This window comes from Callorhinchus milii, unplaced genomic scaffold (genome assembly GCF_018977255.1).
Source record: "Callorhinchus milii isolate IMCB2004 unplaced genomic scaffold, IMCB_Cmil_1.0 Scaffold2, whole genome shotgun sequence".
NCBI classification, from domain to species: Eukaryota; Metazoa; Chordata; class Chondrichthyes; order Chimaeriformes; family Callorhinchidae; genus Callorhinchus; species Callorhinchus milii.
In genome coordinates, this window is record NW_024704743.1 from 53,574,782 (window position 1) to 53,588,265 (window position 13,484).

The 13,484-nt window shown below is 40.5% G+C and overlaps 1 protein-coding gene across 6 annotated transcripts in view; it reads left to right on the top strand.

Annotated features, from left to right (window-relative positions):
- fam126a (family with sequence similarity 126 member A) overlaps positions 1-13,484 on the top strand; it is a 50,567-nt gene that overhangs the window by 17,635 nt on the left and 19,448 nt on the right. For 5 of the 6 annotated variants that reach the window (XM_007903253.2, XM_007903258.2, XM_007903292.2 and 2 more), the window contains exons 3-8: positions 148-316; positions 2,238-2,305; positions 6,808-6,909; positions 9,378-9,557; positions 12,215-12,295; positions 12,834-12,949. In XM_007903253.2, the coding sequence (XP_007901444.1) occupies positions 2,270-2,305; positions 6,808-6,909; positions 9,378-9,557; positions 12,215-12,295; positions 12,834-12,949 (515 nt within the window). In that variant the 5' untranslated portion in view covers positions 148-316; positions 2,238-2,269. The other variant, XM_007903267.2, reaches the window with a different exon arrangement.

The window sequence follows — 13,484 nt, forward strand, 5'->3', positions numbered from 1 at the left end:
TTAATAATAATAATCCTTGCATTTGATAGCTCCTTATCACGTCGTTGAGATGTGTCAAAGTGCTTCATAGAATATACTATAAAGTGATGGACTCTATATTTTATGTATGCTGGTTACGTCCAATTTTGCTATTGTCTTTGATTTCAGAGCTGCTGCTGTTCTGACAGACTGCCTATCTGAAGCCAAGTCCTGGATGAGCCATAACTTTACTGCAGCTGAACATCAAGCCTGACCCATCTTGTTTGGTTCTTGCCAGTATCTATTCATCTTTGGCACTGATTCTATCCCTGATTGCTCAATCAGACTGAACCAAGTGGTGCGTAACCATAACATTCTGTTTGACCCTGAGATGAGTTTCAAACTACATTTCCGAAATGTTGCTTTTACTTCATCTGACACAATCACAAGGTTGTTTTGGATGAAAAAGGCCCTTCGGCTTATCTTTTCTCATCTCTCAAAAATATCCTCCCTATTGTACTTGCATCACAGCATCAAGTCCTAAACAAGTCTAGGATCTCCATTGCTGTAAGAACCTCAATCCGTGCCTCAATCACCTGAAGTGTCGATCTTTTTTTCCCTTTCAATTGTTTTCACTAGCCTCCCTAGCTCTATTTTACACAAACGTCAACCAACCCTGATTGTTGGGTGCTTTGTGTACTATTAGTTGTCTGTAGTAGCAGTATTAATTGTTAGCATGTGCCCTGCATTCCCTTGCATGCAACTCGCAAAAAAACGGAAGTGTACCGCTCTTCCAGTATACTGCAGGTTCACAGAGCAACCAGCCTGAAGTCTTTCCTCCATGGCTTCAGACTGCCATGACTGCATCTGCGCTAAGCTCCATTGATGTCCAGTCAATCGTACCCTGATCTATTGCTTGCTCCCCACTCCCATCTGTCGACCATTAGTGGCTAGTCTTCATTGACCACACCTTTCTTTCTGGGAGCCTGTTTCAAAACTGCTCTTTGACAATGCGTAAATCAACATTTTGCATCTCTTATTTCCCTTAGTGTTAACATTTGCTAACATTTCTTAGTTCCTAAATAGTTTCAGACTTTCTTTTATGTGAAGGAGCTATATAAATGCAAATCATCTCTTTTCTTCCCTCAGCTGCAACAAGATTACATTAATATGCCAAGAGAATTATAAGTAAATTGCCACATTTAGGAACATCATATTCAATATTTGCTTCTAGGTTAATACAGTTTGACCATGTTTATAACAGTTTGAGTCAATAAAAAGAGATGCAATGTTCTAAAGGGCAAAGCTGTAAGAATGACCATGGGTCAGCATTCCAGATCAGTAGGTCGTAAAAGACTTAACCAATGGCCCCACCAATCCACACTGTGTTTATGTAGGAAGCCAGCAACTGCTCTCACAAGATGTTTCCAGTGGATGCTGGAAATCGGGCTCCCTGTTTGCTATGTGTTGAAAGCTGGATGTGTACCACTCTTCCAGTAGACCTTTAGTATACCAATGTGTCCATGAAGGGGTTTGACATAACATAACTTAACATGTAGGAGCAGGAGTAGGCCATTCGGCCCTTCGAGCCTGCCCTGCCATTCAATCATGGCTGATCTTCTAATTTAACTCCAGCTAATAACCTGACCCTGCCTTATCCCCATATCCCTTAATCCCTTTTGCAATAAGAAATCTTATCTATCTCAGTCTTGACAATAGTGTATTTTCATGTGCTCATGGACAGTAATTGTAGATAAGATTTGAGTTCTACATTATTTCATTTGGGGGTTTAAGGTATTTTCCATGGACTTGTAAACAAATAATTCCCTTAATTTTCAGAATTGCTTAGTTTAAAAAACAAGGCATTAGGTATGATTATTGATTTTGAAAGTATTGTGGGAATGATAAAAAACTGTTGGATATTTTTTCTCTGTGAGATGGATGACTTGTCCGCTGAAGCAGTATTCACATTTCCACCTTTAAGGTCTGATAAATGAATTCCTGGAATGGTTTCTTATATCTAGTAGCTTACTTTGTTCTTGGGAATCCTTCTGGTTTTCAAAGCAAGCATGGTGTTATTGTTATTTCATAGATTTCTATTTTTTACAGTTTGTTCATTTATATTCCGAGAGCATAGAATTTTTTTTATCCCAAACCATTATTTTTAAAATTAAAGATCAATTTAAAATTAAGTTAAAATTAGAACTAAAGGTTGATGGAATTTATCTGAATTGCAAATCATGTGAATTTTAATATTTTTCTTATTTCCTGTTTACAAGGTTGAATCAAGCACCTCAACAGATGTAGAAAGATGCTAGTTGTGGAGGAGTGGCTATCAGAATTTAAGGTATCTATTACTTTGATTGCAGCAGAACACTTTTGACATAAGCATTTTTTTAAAGCTTCCTATACCATATGGTGACTGTAGTATCTATGGCAAATTGCACCATACAGTGTTTCACTCTCGTGTCAGATTTGGATTTTTTTTGCATGCATATTTCAGGATGCCTCATCTGAATATGCTAAACATTTGAAATATTTTTAAATTTTTACATTAGATTATTATTAATTCACACATCTCTTCCAAATATAGAATAACCTTATTATAATGTGGTTGGCTAGATCCAATGTCTCATTGACTGCATTATAAGCAAAACAATTTTTTTTAGAAAAGGAAACTTCTGGGTCATTGGGTTGCCACTGTCATTCTTGTGTTATGTACACAGGAAGTGACATCAGTGGTGCATCTTGCGTATAGACACACAATAGTACACAGACACACAACGTGCAGGAATTGGTGTTTGTGACTCTAGCCACCTGGCAGTCAGCTGTTTTTAGCAAACGGAAGCCAGGACTACACCATTTTTGCTTAGTTTGGGTCCATAGAAGACCTAATAAGACAGACAGGACTCTACTGGAGGGAGTTATAATGGGATTCTCCTGTATTTAGTAATTGGCAAAATCTGTCATGTATCCCCACCCTACCTTCGCACCTCATTCACCTGGCTAATCTCGTCATTCTCTTCGTTGGCTGACATTGGCTAACTTCACAACCCCCACTCTATCCTCCACACCATCAATAGGTATGCTTTCAGCCACAATCTCTGGAACTCTATTCCCAGTTCCTTCGGTCCTCCCCTTTCAACGTACGCCTCAAGACGTACCTATTTGTCTACACTTTCGGTCATCTATCCCTTCCACCTTTCATCTTTTCCCTCCACTCCCCCTCAACTCTAATACGCTTCCTCACCCCCTCAACTCTTACAGAAATATCATTAATGTGTTCTTTTAGGAAGTAGAGGGTATATATGGGCAGAATTGTGAGACTTGAAAATGCTCATAGTTTTAGGCGTAAGAGCGTTGTCATTAAGTATAAGATTTTGCAGCATTTTCCAACGATTCCTTTCAGAACAGATAAAGGAAGAGCCCTATAAAGCGTTGCTTGACCCCATTTTTTAAAGCCCAATACATGATTGTATGATTGAAGACATTATGTAAAACGAATTACATAAATATTTTACATTGCCTTTGATTACTCTCAAAGAACATAAGAATTTGCTAGGCAAAAGAACACCAAGGTCCATCTAGTTCACCTTCCACCAGTTGCTTAACATCTTGTGACCCAAACTATATATTATATCCCAAGATATTATTTTCTGACAGAAATCTTAATTTGTTCTTGAAACAAACAACATTTTCTGCTTCCACCTTCTCCCAAGGGAGCCTGTTTCATAAGTTTACTACTCGCTCATTGAAGTAGTGTTTCTGCAGATTTGTTCTGAATTTACCCCGCTTCAATTGCAGTACCAGATAAAACACTTATCATGGTCTACATTACCTATTCCCTTCAGAGTCTTAAATACCATAATCATATCACCCATCAACCTTCTCTTCTCCAGTGTGAACATGCCCAGTTTACCTAATCGCTCCTTGTAGTCCAGTCCCTCCATCTACTCAATCATTTTGGTTGCCCTCCTCTGTATCCTTTCAATCGCTGCAATATCCTTTTTATATTTATCATACTTCACGCTTTCATCTATGATGGATAATCAATTTTGATTGATCTACCACAGAAAGCTTGAACTGTATCCTCTGGATGATCTGCAGCCTGTGGAGGGAGGAGTTGGGGAGACGACAAGCAGTGAGTTTGCATAGTCGGGCCTCGATGTAATGAAGGCGTGTATGAGGATTTCGGCGGCCTGCGGTGTGAGACAGTGTCGGAGCCGGGCGATGTTTCGGAGGTGGGGGAAAGCAGAGCGGGTCATAGCGCAGATGTGGGGTAGAAAGGATAGTTGAGGGTCAAACAAGACCCCGGACTGACTTAGTAAGATGGAGTGTGCAACCATGGATGGTGATGCTGTCAGCTCCTGAGGTGAGGAGGTGCTGACGAGAGCCAATCAGGAGAGCCTCGGTCTTGTTGAAGTTCAACTGTAAAACGTTAGCTCTCATCCAGGACTTAATGTCTGACTGTCATTCAGTCAGGACAGCAGTGGTCCTGGAGTCAAGGGTGGAGCCAGCGAGGTAGAGTTGGGTGTCATCTGCATACATGTGGATGTTGACCCCATGTCTGTGGATGATGTCAGCAAGAGGGAGCATATAGATATTGAAGAGGAGGGAACCAAGGACAGAGCCCTGAGGAACGCCGCATGAGACAGTCCGGGTGCTAGAGGAGAAGCCGTTTGAGGAGATGAAGTGCAGGCGGTGTGAGAGGTATGATCTGAACCAGTCAAGGACAGCGCTTTGGAGGTTGAGGTAAAAGAAGAGGTGATGGATGAAGATAGAGTGGTCGACGGTGTCGAAAGCAGCAGAGGTCAAGGAGGACGAGGAGGCAGATGGAGCCCTGGTCGCAGATGGACAGAATGTCATTTGTCACTTTGACCAGGACGGTTTCTGTGCTGTGGGAGGCACGGAAGCCCAATTGGAGGGGTTCGAGAAGGGAGTGGCAGGAGAGGAAGGAGCAAAGCTGAGAAGCAACAACTCATTCCAGGACCTTGGAAAGGAAGGGGAGGTTGGAGATGGGGCAGTAGTTAGGGAGTAGAGAAGAGTCCAAGGAGGGTTTTTTAAGGATAGGAGTGACAGTGGTTTTTAAAGTGGTGGGAACAGTACTAGAGGATAGTGAGAGGTTAACAATGTCAGTGAGTAGAGGGACAAGGAGGTGGAGCTGGGAGGTAAGGAGTGCGGTAGGGATGGGGTCGAGGGAGCAGGTGGTGGGTTTCATACGGGTTATGTTGGTGATGAGAGCGGAGTGGGAGACAGGTTCAAAAATGTGGAGTGAGGGGTGCGTAGGGGCTGGGGTGGGAGGAGGAGATGGGGAGGGGGTAGCAGTTGCAATGGAAGAGGCAGCTGAGCGAATTCCCTCGACTTTGGATTTGAGGAAGTTCAACATCGCTTCGCAGTTGGCATTTCAGGTGAGGATGGGTGAGGCGTGAGAGGGTGGGCGGAGGAGCCAGTTCATGATGGAGAAGAGGAGCCTGAGGTTGTCCTTAGCCTCCAAGATTGTCTTGGAGTAGAATGATGATTTAGCGGAGGCGAGGGCCGATGGACTGATAGGTTTGATTTAAACCAGGTGCGCTCAGCGGAACACGCCTGGACTTTAAGGGAGCGGAGGTGGCTGGTGTACCAAGGTGATTTGCGTGAGTAGTAGACGGTTTGGGAATAGAGGGGAGTGAGGGAATCAAGAGTGGAAGAGAGGGAGCTGTGGAGAAGGGTGACCGAGGTGGAGAGGTCATTGCGGGAGGACGCCCAGAGGGGAAGGAGTTCAGATGACGAATAAAGTTCATAAGAGAAAAAGGAGGTCAACCTTGGCATTAGTGAATACCAAGGTATCTTCTCAACTAATATCAGAGACCACAGAACATTCCCAAAGTGATCATTGATTGGCATTGCCAACTGAGAAGAGATGCCCAAATCTAACGTCTGTCAATTCTAGACTTTTTTGGGAGATATTAGATTTGAAAATACATTCAATGGGAAAAGTGAAACAAATGGCATTTTGTGTCAAGAGGAAATAAGCCTCAGGATACAAAGTCTCTACCATGGAGCCTCACAAGTATGTCCCAGCACTCTGTGAGAACTGAGCTCTGAGGCAATTTTCAAATGCCACTGAGAATTTTATAACCCTTTGTATTCCATTTACTTTCTTTCTGCTTCTCCATCCCCCAGTGCCTTCGCCGCTTCCTCCCTTTCCTCCTTCAAGGCCGGTCTCAAGACCTTTCTCTTTGACCGTGCCTTCAGCTCCCCTCTCAACTCTCTACCCCCTCCTCGCTCCCTCCCTTCCCTCCCCTCACCCTGACCATTTCCCCCCTGCTCGGGTCCTGACCCAACTGTACAGCGCCTTGGGACGTCCTCCCGACGTGAAAGGCGCTCAATAAATGGAATCTTGTTGTTCTTGTAATACAGTGAGATTTAACAACCTTAAAATGCTCAGTTCAAAATGATATTGTCAGATGAGATATGGGCATTCAGACTATATAATTCCTTAATGAGCATAATATAGGGGAATCCTATTCTTGTCCCTTTTGTTTCCTCGCTTAGAGCATGGGTCTCGTGCGTACCCACATTAGTTAGAAGAAGGGGGAGACCTAGATTCGCACGCATAATGAAAGCTGAGTTCTGCTTCATCAACCGGTTCATGTCCAGTTGACATCACTTCACAGGAAGCGACATCAGTGACAACTTGATGATCTGGACATTGGCTATTTCTTAATTTCTTCATTTGTAATGTGGTCAGCGAGTTTAGTGCTGTAATGAAGTGATGTAATGAGTTTCTCCTCATAGTGGGTTTGTTCTTAAAAGCTATTCTTAATAGCTATATTTGAAATTCTTATTCACTTTTTATTTTGATTTCAGACACTGCCTGAGAGCTCTGTTTCCAGCTATGCTGCAAGTTTAAACGACAACCATTCTTTGGTTTCAGCATTATACCAAGTCATTTGTGAGCCTCATAGTGAGGTAGGAACAAAACAATGCGATGGTGCTCACTGAAGACTGACTATGCTTAATGTAAATCACATTTGTATACTGCCATTAGAATATGCTTATTAATGTAATGCTTTTTTAACATCCTAATTAAATTACTAAATATTAGCATATAATTTCACAATCTTACTGTCCTTATTTAATATTAGAACTGTTTATTCTGGGAGTAATATTTTCAATACAATGTACTGTTTTCCTGGTTTTCCCTGTTTCTTGTGATTTTTTAAAATTTCTGTAGCTTCTTAAGACTTCTTAAGACATTCACAAAACTAACATTTTGCATTAATTTCAACTTCCAGTTTGCGAATCTTAAGTTGGTAAACTCTAATAAAAAGACCCATGAGCAAAGCTGCCTTTTCCCACCAGAGTTTTGTTTGCTGGCATTATGGACTTTACCAACTTGACACTCGCTAATTTTATAAACAGAAATTTATACAAGAAATGGGGTTCATGAATATTGCACAATGGTGATACCAGTAGTGCCTTTTTCAAGAAAGCGGTTCCACATGTAGTTTTGCATCTTTATCAGTGTTGGGTGGCAGTTTAGAAATAGTAAGGCTAAAATACAAATAATCGTTGCATTTGATATAGTATTTTTAATTTTGGGAGGACTTGAAGCGTATAAAGTGTAGTGACTGTATTTTGTAGGCAAATGCAGCAGCAATTTGCACACAGCAATGCTCCACAAACAGCCATGTAATGGATGATCAATTCTATCTGGGGGGTTGTTGGCCATGACACTTTTCTTTTAGAATAGTGTATCGTGTCTTTAACATACACCTAAAGAGGCAGATGGGACCTTGGTTTAATGTTTCATTTGAATGATAGCACCTCCAACAATGCAGAGCCTAGCCTGAATGAGCTCCAAGTATTCAAGTGGGGCTGGAACCATAACCTTCCAACTCTGAGGTGGGAGTGCTACCAATTGGGCTAGCTAACGCCAGTTGCCTGGGTAATGCTGTGTATTTCAGTACTAACAATGATTTGACATTGTCTTATCAATTTTTAAGGAGTAAGCATAGCACAAATAGAACATGTGCTTCCAGGAGTAATTTGTAAAGTTGATGGTTAATTGTACCCCACATAGGCTATACTTATACATCTTCAGAGATCAGTTACAATGCAAGCAAAGAGAAAGAGGTGCTCGTCTTGTGGGCTGGAGAATAGTGTGTGGTATGACAACTTAAAGAGATTGAATAAAATTGTCGCTTTTTTTTAAAAGCGAAGATTGCAATATCCTTAAAATGGATATGTTTCATTTTTGGATGAGTCGTTAGTACAGGATGTTACCCTTCTAGTTGTCAGTGTTGCTCGGTTTGTAGAAATCTTGCCTCTGACTTAGAAGATTGTGGTTTCAAGCCCCATATCGGGACTTGAGCTTGCAGTCTATGATGATGCTTCAGTGCAGTTCAAGGGCAGTGCTGCATTGTCAGCACTATTTGAATAAAGAAGGGAATTTCTCCCAGGTCATCAATAATCCAGATAAAATTGGTTATTCACTTCATGGCTGTTTGCAGGCATCATTTCTGAATTGTTAGCACAAATGGGAAGTTGTGGTCTACAGAATAAACAGTGACTTCACTTTACAGCAAAAATCTTGTGAAGCAGTTTGCGACCTTTAGATGACATAAAGCACTGGATTAAATGCAAGGATTATTATATCCTTGACTTGGTATCTTGGTATCTGGTATGGAGAAAAGTAAGCTGAAGTTTTATACTTACAATTGGTGCATCAGATGCAACTACTTAATGGGTAGGCCTGTGGGCAGGAGGATGGTGGCAATATTCTCAACCATTTCACGCTGAGCTGTACTGCTTACCAAGGAGTTTGTAAAGAGTTTCTGGCATCTGTTATCCTCGAGTGAGGGTTCAAATCTGTGCTTATAGAATGTTGAATGACTAAATTGTGACTATCAATTGGGGAGGGGGAGAAGACGTAAGTGGAGTCTCATGAGGGCTGAGCTGCCTCCAAGGGAGGCTGAGCTACCTAGCAATGGAATATTGGAATTAAGTTGAATCTGTGGCCTTCTCTGTAGTTTAATTCCTAAGGCAGGTGGTCCATAGAACTCGTACAAAGTGATTTAGCACAAAAATGGGCGATTCAACCAGCGTAATGTGTGCTGGTGTTTATACTCCAGAGAAGCCCTTACTCCTCCTATTACCTTTTCTTATATTCCGGTATTGCTTTCTCCCACATGCATGCATCATCTCCATGGTGCTGTTGATAGGGCTTGGAAGGGCAAACCAGTCACTGGAGGAGGATTGCGTTTTAATGTCAATTCTGTTATATTATTCTTCATTGAGAACTGAGAAAGATTGTACTGTGTGTGTATGTGTGTATATTGTTTGTCTATCTGTGGTTTGGCGAAGGGAAAAAAGGTAGTTTGTAAAACAACTTGGAAGTTTCCTGATGAATATTTCATCTTTTAATTTAATTACAGTTGCTGGAACCAGTTTGTCATCAGCTGTTTGAATTTTATCGCAATGGTGATGTCCTTCTTCGGAGATTTACATTACAGTTTCTTCCAGAACTTGTCTGGTGCTATCTTTCAGTCACAGCTACAAGAGATGTGCACAGCAGTGGCTGTATTGAAGCGCTCCTTTTGGGGATCTACAACTTGGTATGTAATTTTAAATGGTCCCATAAAGTTGTGATTCAGTAATCTAAATGACTTTAAAGGCTTAAAACAAATCATTCTTTATTTGGGGAATTCAAAGTTTTTCCTTTGCTGGAGTAAATGTCACATTAGAATTTTAAGACATTTTGAGTTTGGGAAGCTGCTCATGTGACCTTTCGCACTGCAGTACTATAAATAACATCCTTGCCTATTTCAATTTGTTATTTCCCCAAGGCCAAATGACATTCTGAACTCCATTTCAGTCTTCCCCTGAGGGTGGACTCAAGAGGGGGCAGGGCTAAACCTTAGGCGATTTACTCCACACGCCTCTGTTTATCTAGCAGTAAGGAAGGACCCAGTTGTTAGTCGATTGGCGGATTGCTTTCCGGGGGTATTAATCCCTTCAAAGAAAAGTAATGGTTAGAGCTTAATGGTTGGAGTATTCGCCTCACAAAGCGAGAGGACCTCGGTTTGATTTCTGGTAAGGGCGAAATGTTGGGCAAGTTTCCTTATTCCACACGCCTCTGTTTACCTAACAGTAAGTAGGAACCGGTTGATAGTCGATTGGGCGATCAGTTTTCCTGGGGTAATAACCCCTTCAACAAAAATAAATAAAACATAATTGGGTCACTCAATCCACTGGTTGTGGGACACTGCTGTGTGCAATTGGCTGCCGTATTTGCCCACAAATACACAGTCAAGTTCTTTGAGACGTCTCATCAAATGTGAAGATTGTTATTAACTTTAACGTCTGCTTGAACAGGCAGACAGGACCTTGGTTTAATGTCTCATCCGAACAATGGCACTCCAACAATAATTAGAGTGTCAGCCTAGTTCAGGGGTCTGCAACCAGTCAATCGCCGCTAGGCGTCATCTTGCACATGCTTAATACAAACAAGAAGAAGCGATATATACCACAATTTAAACAATAACGTTTATATTTTTATTTTGATGCATTTTATTGTACATGAAATAGTTAGTGCATCTGGCTTCATTTTCAATTGGACTGAATAAATACACATTTCTATCGCTCTTTCCTCTCGTCTTTTGATCATGTGCGAGACCGCCACCTGGTGGCATTCGACTCATTGGAGCACCCTAGTTTAGACTATTTGAGTTCCAAGTCCTTACATGGGGCTTGAACCCACAACCTTCTTACTTAGAGGCGAGAGTGCTACCTATTGAGGCAGCCTAACACATGGTGTAAGATCAGGGAAGAGGTTCAAATCAGGTTCCTAAAATATTTTTGAAAAGTTCTTAAATAAGAAAGGTTCAAGATGGTCACATTGCCTCATATCATTCAGGTGTTTGAGAGACTGTTTAGCTGCAGTAGGTGTAAATAATTAGTGTTTTCACATCCTTGTCATTGGACCTTGTAATTGGAAATTCAGTTTCTAGCATTGGATGAGTTGTATGACATTGGCATTCTCTATTTCCCTATTTTGTATTTAGTGAAGTATGGTAAATTCAAAAAGTGGATGGGTTTTTATGTGAAAATCTTAAAATATTTCTGAATGAGTTCTCCATTAAATTAGCTTTCATTTTTCGCCAAAAGAAATGTTCAATTAACTAATGTGAAATACAGCAGAGCAGTAACAGGAAAGGTTTCTACAGTCTAAGCATTTTTCAACTCGATTGAGTATCGCAAACAGGATGCTTACTTGTCTTAATACAAACTGGATGCTGACTAATTGCTCCTTACAAAACAAATCCATGCAACTCTTGTTTATCTTTCTGAACTTTTTTTATTAAGGTGGGACAGTTTTTATTTTCCTCCTCCTTCAATAATTATAAAACTTTCATATAAAAGGATGTAGAATAACTGGTTCTTCAACTTGTAGATTATCATAAAGAGTCTGCTTGTGTTAACCCCTTCCCTCCCACTACCACCCCATCAAAATTAATCCCGATTTATTATAATTAATAAAGCTGTACATTTTAAACTGGAGACTTTTGAAATTAGAGTGTTGCAACACATATTATCAACAACAAATTGCATTTATTTAGCAGCTTTCGGTCCGATATTTACCTGTATTGAGAATGTTTGCTTAATTATTATTGATGATGACATCATAATTTTTCTGAAACTTTCCAATGATATTGCAAAAAATCCATTTATGTCCTCCACAAATGTAGTTGCTGATTAATGATCATAATTTTTTAGATGTGGATTTTTGAATTCCTAAAGCGATACACTTAGAAATATCCAATTTTTCTGAAAGTATGTCAACTCAACAAATTTAACTTGTTCCACCAATTTACACCACATTTGTGATATTCTTTTGCATTATTTTGCCATTTATTTCAACAACAAAGTAGCTTTCAAAAGTATTTGACAGCAGTGCATGAGAAGGTAGCCTTGAAAGAAAGTCAAATGAAAATCTATGAATCAGTTTCTTTTTCTATCTATCCCTCCCCTATCATTGCTGATATTGCACTAATTTAAGTAACTCAAATACAGTAGCATTTAACTGTTAAATAAACCATAACTTAATTTGTTAGCATAATTAGGGTAAAAATAAACTATCCCTGTAGATCACTTGAAAAGAAAGCAATTACAATCCTAAAAAAGTGTATAATGTGCTTGATCTGTGCAAACATAGTAAATGCTGTATATTACTATTGAAAGCAAAGGTGCATGTTGATGTTCCTTTTTTCAGGAGATTGTGGATAAGGATGGACACAATAAAGTGCTGTCTTTTACAATCCCATCTCTTTCAAAACCTTCTATATACCATGAGGTAAGTTTCATTTTATTGCTTTTTTTCTGATTTTAAACTAAATCAAATGCCTTTTCATTTCTTTAAAGGTTTAGGTGATCAGTAAGTTTGCAACAATAACCCCACCATTGCCCTCCCATCTAGAAGCGCAAGGAACCTTAGCAAAATGGTGGCCATCAAGTATCACACTTAAAGACATATGAGCCTTGAGATTAGCAGCTTGGGGATTGTGACACGATTTTAACCATTTTACATCAACTACTGAGTAAAGAGCTCATTATAAAGATATTAATGGGGAGAAGGGCTGAGGTGGCCAAAAGTGCAGTCAAAGAGCATAATGTCATTACACATGGAATAGAACTGTTTGGAACTGAGTGGAGTCATAGTATGGATCCCATTCTCATCACTATGTAGTAAAGTGCATTGGTTCTGCAACAGGTTTGTTTACAGTTACCACACTAATACTAATGTTATCATGCAAAGTTTTTGTATTTTAAATGTAGTAGACTTGTGTCCTCATGATTTCTTGATGTTTATCTGGTGTTAATTGATGTTTTAGCCTTCCAGTATTGGTTCTATGGCACTTACAGAAAGTGCCTTATCTCAGCATGGTTTGTCTAAAGTTGTACATAGTGGACCTCACGATCAAAGGGAAACCTTTACAGCACAGAACAGGTAAGGTATTTATTAATATTTTGGATTTACAGAACTTTGAAACTTAACAAGAATCTTTTGCAATGAAGATTCTGGGAATAGAATAGAATAGACTTTGAGGCTTTAAGAGCCGATGAAGCTTTTGATCTGAAGCTCCTGTCTGTAAAGTTTCCATTGGAGCTAGATTTGGATCAATTTCTCATCATATTACCATGATACAACAACAACAAAATTACATTTGTATAGCGCCTTTCATGTTGGGAGGACGTCCTAAGTCGCTAGACAATCAGTGTTTCGGACCCGAGCTGGGGGTCGGGATCGGGGAGGGCGGAGGGCAGGGGGGGAAGGAGGGTGATCAAAGATACGGTTAAAGAGGAGGGTGAAGCAAGCCGACGCCCACTGAGCGGAGTGAGCGGGCAGGTTGGTAGGCGGTTAGGATATTGCAGAGGTAGGGGGGAGCAAGGCCATGGAGGCCATTGAAAGTGAGGACCAGTGTAGGGAACTATATCCACTATGTGATGGGAAGCCAGTGGAGTTGGGCGATGATGTGGGTGAT